The sequence below is a fragment of the Cucurbita maxima genome, unplaced genomic scaffold, assembly GCF_002738345.1.
Source record: "Cucurbita maxima cultivar Rimu unplaced genomic scaffold, Cmax_1.0 Cma_Scf00117, whole genome shotgun sequence".
NCBI lineage: Eukaryota > Viridiplantae > Streptophyta > Magnoliopsida > Cucurbitales > Cucurbitaceae > Cucurbita > Cucurbita maxima.
In genome coordinates this window covers 71,100-75,697 of record NW_019272133.1, presented here as the reverse complement: position 1 = coordinate 75,697, position 4,598 = coordinate 71,100, and the positions used below count along the sequence as shown (strand labels likewise).

The 4,598-nt window shown below is 37.9% G+C and overlaps 1 protein-coding gene across 1 annotated transcript; it reads left to right on the top strand.

The window, feature by feature from the left end:
* Window positions 1–652: 652 nt before the first annotated feature.
* Window positions 653–4,598, top strand: LOC111473367 (basic form of pathogenesis-related protein 1-like). Its single transcript, XM_023118911.1, has 2 exons — window positions 653–721; window positions 4,083–4,598. Exons 1-2 carry the CDS (start codon window positions 653–655, stop codon window positions 4,596–4,598), a joined length of 585 nt encoding a protein of 194 aa, XP_022974679.1.

Below are 4,598 nucleotides of genomic sequence, written 5' to 3'. Positions count from 1 at the left end.
GGAGATGACACTTCTGGTCAATCCCATCCTTCTAAAGAGTTGACAATGCCTCGACGTAGTGGGAGGGTTATAACTCAACCTGATCGTTACTTGGGTTTCGCAGAAACTCAAGTCATCATACCTGATGATGGCGTTGAGGATGCATTGACCTATAAACAGGCAATGAATGATGAAGATAGAGATCCGTGGATCAAAGCCATGAATCTTGAAATGGAGTCAATGTACTTCAATTCAGTCTGGGAACTTGTAGATCAACCAGATGGGGTAAAACCTATTAGTTGCAAATGGATCTATAAGAGGAAACGAGACCAAACCGGTAAGGTACAAACCTTTAAAGCTCGTCTTGTAGAAAAGGGTTATACCCAAAGAGAGGGGGTGGACTATGAAGAAACCTTCTCTCCTGTTGCTATGCTTAAATTGATTAGAATACTCTTGTCTATTGCCACATTTTATGATTATGAAATTTGGCAAATGGATGATAAGACAGTCTTTTTAAACGGAAATCTTGAAGAGAGTATCTATATGGCTCTACCAAATGGGTTCATTGAACAGGATCACAAACATAGGGTTTGCAAGCTTAAAAGATCCATTTATGGGTTGAAGCAAGCATCTCGATCCTGGAATATAAAGTTTGATACCGTGATCAAATCTTATGGCTTTAAACAGAATGTTGACGAACCTTGTGTTTATAAAAGGATTGTCAACTAGCTTTCCTAGTGTTGTACGTGACGATATTCTACTCATTGGGAATGATGTGGAATTTCTGACTGACATTAAGCATTGGCTAGCGACACAATTCCAAATGAAAGATTTGGGAGAGGCTCAGTTTGTTCTTGGAATCAAAATTGTTCGGAATCGTAAGAACAAAACACTAGCATTGTCTCAGGCATCGTATATCGACAAAATGTTGATTCGATATAAGATGTAGAACTCCAAGAAAGGATTATTACCTTTCAGGCATGGAGTTCATTTGTTGAAGGAACAAAGTCCTAAGACACCTTAAGAAATTGAGGATATGAGACACATTCCCTATGCATCAGCAGTCGGTAGTTTGATGTATGCCATGCTATGTACCCAACCTGACATATGCTATGCTGTGGGAATTGTCAGCAGATATCAGTCCAATCCAGGACGTGCTCATTGGACTGCCGTTAAGAATATAATCAAGTATCTTAGGAGAACGAGGGACTATATGCTAATGTACGGTGCTAAGGATCTGATCCTTACACGGTACACTATGCTAATATACGGTGCTAAGGATCTGATCCTTACACGGTACACTAACTCAGATTCTTAGACTGATGTAGATTCGAGGAAATCGACATCAGGATCTGTCTTCACTTTGAACGAAGGAGCAATAATATGGCGAAGCATAAAGAAAGGTTGCATTTCTGATTCCACCATGGAGGCTGAGTATGTTGCTGCTTGTGAAGCAGCGAAAGAATCTGTATGGCTTAGTAAGTTCTTAACTGATTTGGAAGTCGTTCCAAATATGCATCTTCCCGTCACTCTTTATTGTGATAACAGTGGAGCAGTTGCAAATTCGAAAGAACCAAGAAGTTATAAGCGAGGAAAACATATTGAGCGCAAATATCATCTCATAAGGGAGATTGTGCAACGAGGAGATGTGATCGTCACACAAATAGTTTCGGAGCACAACATTGCTGATCCATTTACAAAGCCTCTCACGGCTAAAGTGTTTGAAGGGCACCTAGTGAGTCTAGGACTACGAGTTATGTAATCTAGGGCAAGTGGGAGAAAAGGCATGAGTATGTGATGCCCTAGTTTATTGTATTTATGTCTCTCTCTACTCAACGTTATAAAACCCCACTGGAGTTTTAGTCCAAGTGGGTGTTTGTTGGGTTTTATGTCCTAAAACTCATAGTTTGTAAACAAAGACATATTCTATTTTCAATAAAGTTATTACTGATGTTTATTCAGTAAAGATTGTTATTGAATAAAGTGAACTTTACGATCATTAATCTAAATCCAATAAACTAAGAACACTTTGACTATAGTATGATTACTTGAACTATATGTAGAATCTCTCTTCATATATGCTAAATCCCTCCCAAGTTTAGTCATTCACCAGATTCAACAATTCTTTTCTAAGGACGAAGGATAGTGGAGAAGACACTAGTGGTGGATCGAAACCGGTTCGTGAGGAATAAAGAATTTGAACTACAAAAGGTTAGTATTCAAATTCATTAAGTTTTAATACTTATGAACATGCTAGTTATTTACTATACTTGATGTTCTAAAAGTGCCAAAGATCCAAATTGCTTCCGCATGTGTAATATTAGCACCATCAGTGGGCACTACACTCAGATAGTGTGAAGGAGCTCGTTGCAGCTTGGATGTGCTAGAGTGCCCTGCAAGACTAATTCTCAGTTTGTTGTTTGCAATTATGATCCACCTAGTAACTAGATTGGGGAAAAGCCTTATGGTTCTTCTTTGTATATTGGGGAATCTCCACAATAATATGATATTGTATACTTTTCTCCCCTTAATGGAGAATGAATGCAATCATGAATTTCTACAATTTTATGATATTGTCTACTTTTCTACCCAAAATTGCAAAAATAAATGGAGAAAATTAACGAGTTTTAGAAATCATATCTTCACAATGGTATGATATTGTCCTCTTTTCTATCCAAAATTGCATAAATAAATGGAGAATTACCGAGATTTAGAAATCACTCGTCTCCACAATGGTATGATCTTTGTTGAATGAATGTCCCACCTCAGCTAATTTAGGGAATGATCGTGGGTTCATAATCAGAAAATACTATCTCCATCGGGGTGAGGCCTTTTGGGAAGCGCAAAGCAAAGCGATGAGAGCTTATGTTCAAAGTGGACAATATCATACTATTGTGGAGAGTCGTGTTCTTCTAACATGGTATTAGAGCCACGCCCTAAACTTAACCATGTCAATAGAATTCTCAAATGTCGAACAAAGAACTCCAAAAGAAAAAGAAAAAGAAAAGAAGTCGAGGGGAAGTGTTGGATGAAAGTCCAACTCGGCGAATTTAGGGAACGATCATGGGACCATGGAGGTGAACTCAAAGTGGACAATATCTTCCTAATGTTATGATATTAAGTGCCTTCTTACCAATACTGCAAAAATAAATGGAGAATTACCAAGTTTTAGGAACCATCCATCTCTACACTGATATGATACTGTCTAGTTTGAGATTTAGTACTTTCTGCTTGTTGTCCTGTGAGATTATTCCTTGCTTATAGATTCATGATCATTCTCTTAACAATTTTACACACGGAGAATAGCTCCCAGAATAGCTGTCAAATGTTGTTTGAAGTCAACGGGAATAAATGCCCGCGGCGGAGATGTGAAAAACCAGTCACGATGTTTCGGCATCGAAATCGGGAGACCCACGACGGCCATTAGCTCCGCTGCACATAAGTCAATAGTAATTAAAATATACTATTACTCGTGAGGTAGAAGGTTTTATTTCATCCATGACTATATGTTTTAAGTTACTGTTACTTTTAGAAAAAGGAAAAAGAAATACAAAAATTCACAACTCAATTAGTAGTAAATATTTTTAATCTAAAATTCTTTTTATATAATAAACCCAATCTAAATAGGTTATAAAATTTTTAGGTTAAATTAGTTCATTTCGTTTACTCAAAATTTTAATAAAATATTAACATTATTTATTTATTTTTGAACATTTAATTAACCAATTCAATTTTAATACATATTTTAAAAAATTGGAGGAGAATAAATAAATAAAATTATGAAACTAAATAAAACAATAAATATATACCTACAAGTAAAAATGTATCTTTTAAGATTAACCATAATCGGGTGGATTAAGTTTCATTAATCCTAAAAAAAAATCATAAACTAGCTAAATCTAGAAAATTTTCATTTATTTGAAGCTAATCCAAACAAAAATCTAGCTCGTAATTAAACATGGAAGCGAGAATGAATTTATTCTCTTTGAATTCCCAAGCATGACATAATTAGTTCATAATTCATGGTTTTACCCATCACATTCCATATTAAGTTTTCCATCTCTATATAAATCATTCCCTCATTCTCAATCTTCATCTCATCTCTCATCGGAATTATGTGGACTCAAACCCTTCGGATCATGGCCGCTTTCATGGTCACTTTCATTTTCCTCCTCGCCCTAACCAAAGCTCAAAACGCCCCCGGTGACTACCTCGCGCTTCACAACCGAGCTCGAGCCGAGGTCGGCGTCGGGCCCATGCAATGGAGCAACACCGTGGCCGCGTACGCTCAAGCCTATGCGGAAAAAAGAAAGGGTGACTGCGCCATGATTCACTCAACCGGGCCGTACGGGGAAAACATAGCCGCGGGCTACTACCCTGAGTTCACCGGGGCGGATGCAGTGAAGCTGTGGGCGAACGAGAAGCCGCTGTATGATCATGCATCGAATAAATGCGTGGGTGGTGAATGTGGGCACTACACTAAGATGGTGTGGCGGAGCTCGGTGCGGCTTGGATGTGCTAGAGTGCCTTGCAAGGCTAATTCTCAGTTTGTTGTTTGCAATTATGATCCTCCAGGCAACTATATTGGGGAAAAGCCTTATGATTCTTGGGTGGTATGA

What these genes read in the sequence shown, in the direction of transcription:
- LOC111473367 (XM_023118911.1), top strand. Translation starts at nt 653, where the DNA reads ATGGCTTTAAACAGAATGTTGACGAACCTTGTGTTTATAAAAGGATTG. An exon ending in CAACTAGCTTTCCTAGTGTT is followed by an intron (nt 722 to 4,082) that starts GTACGTGACGAT and finishes TTCATCTCATCT; the next exon opens with CTCATCGGAATTATGTGGAC.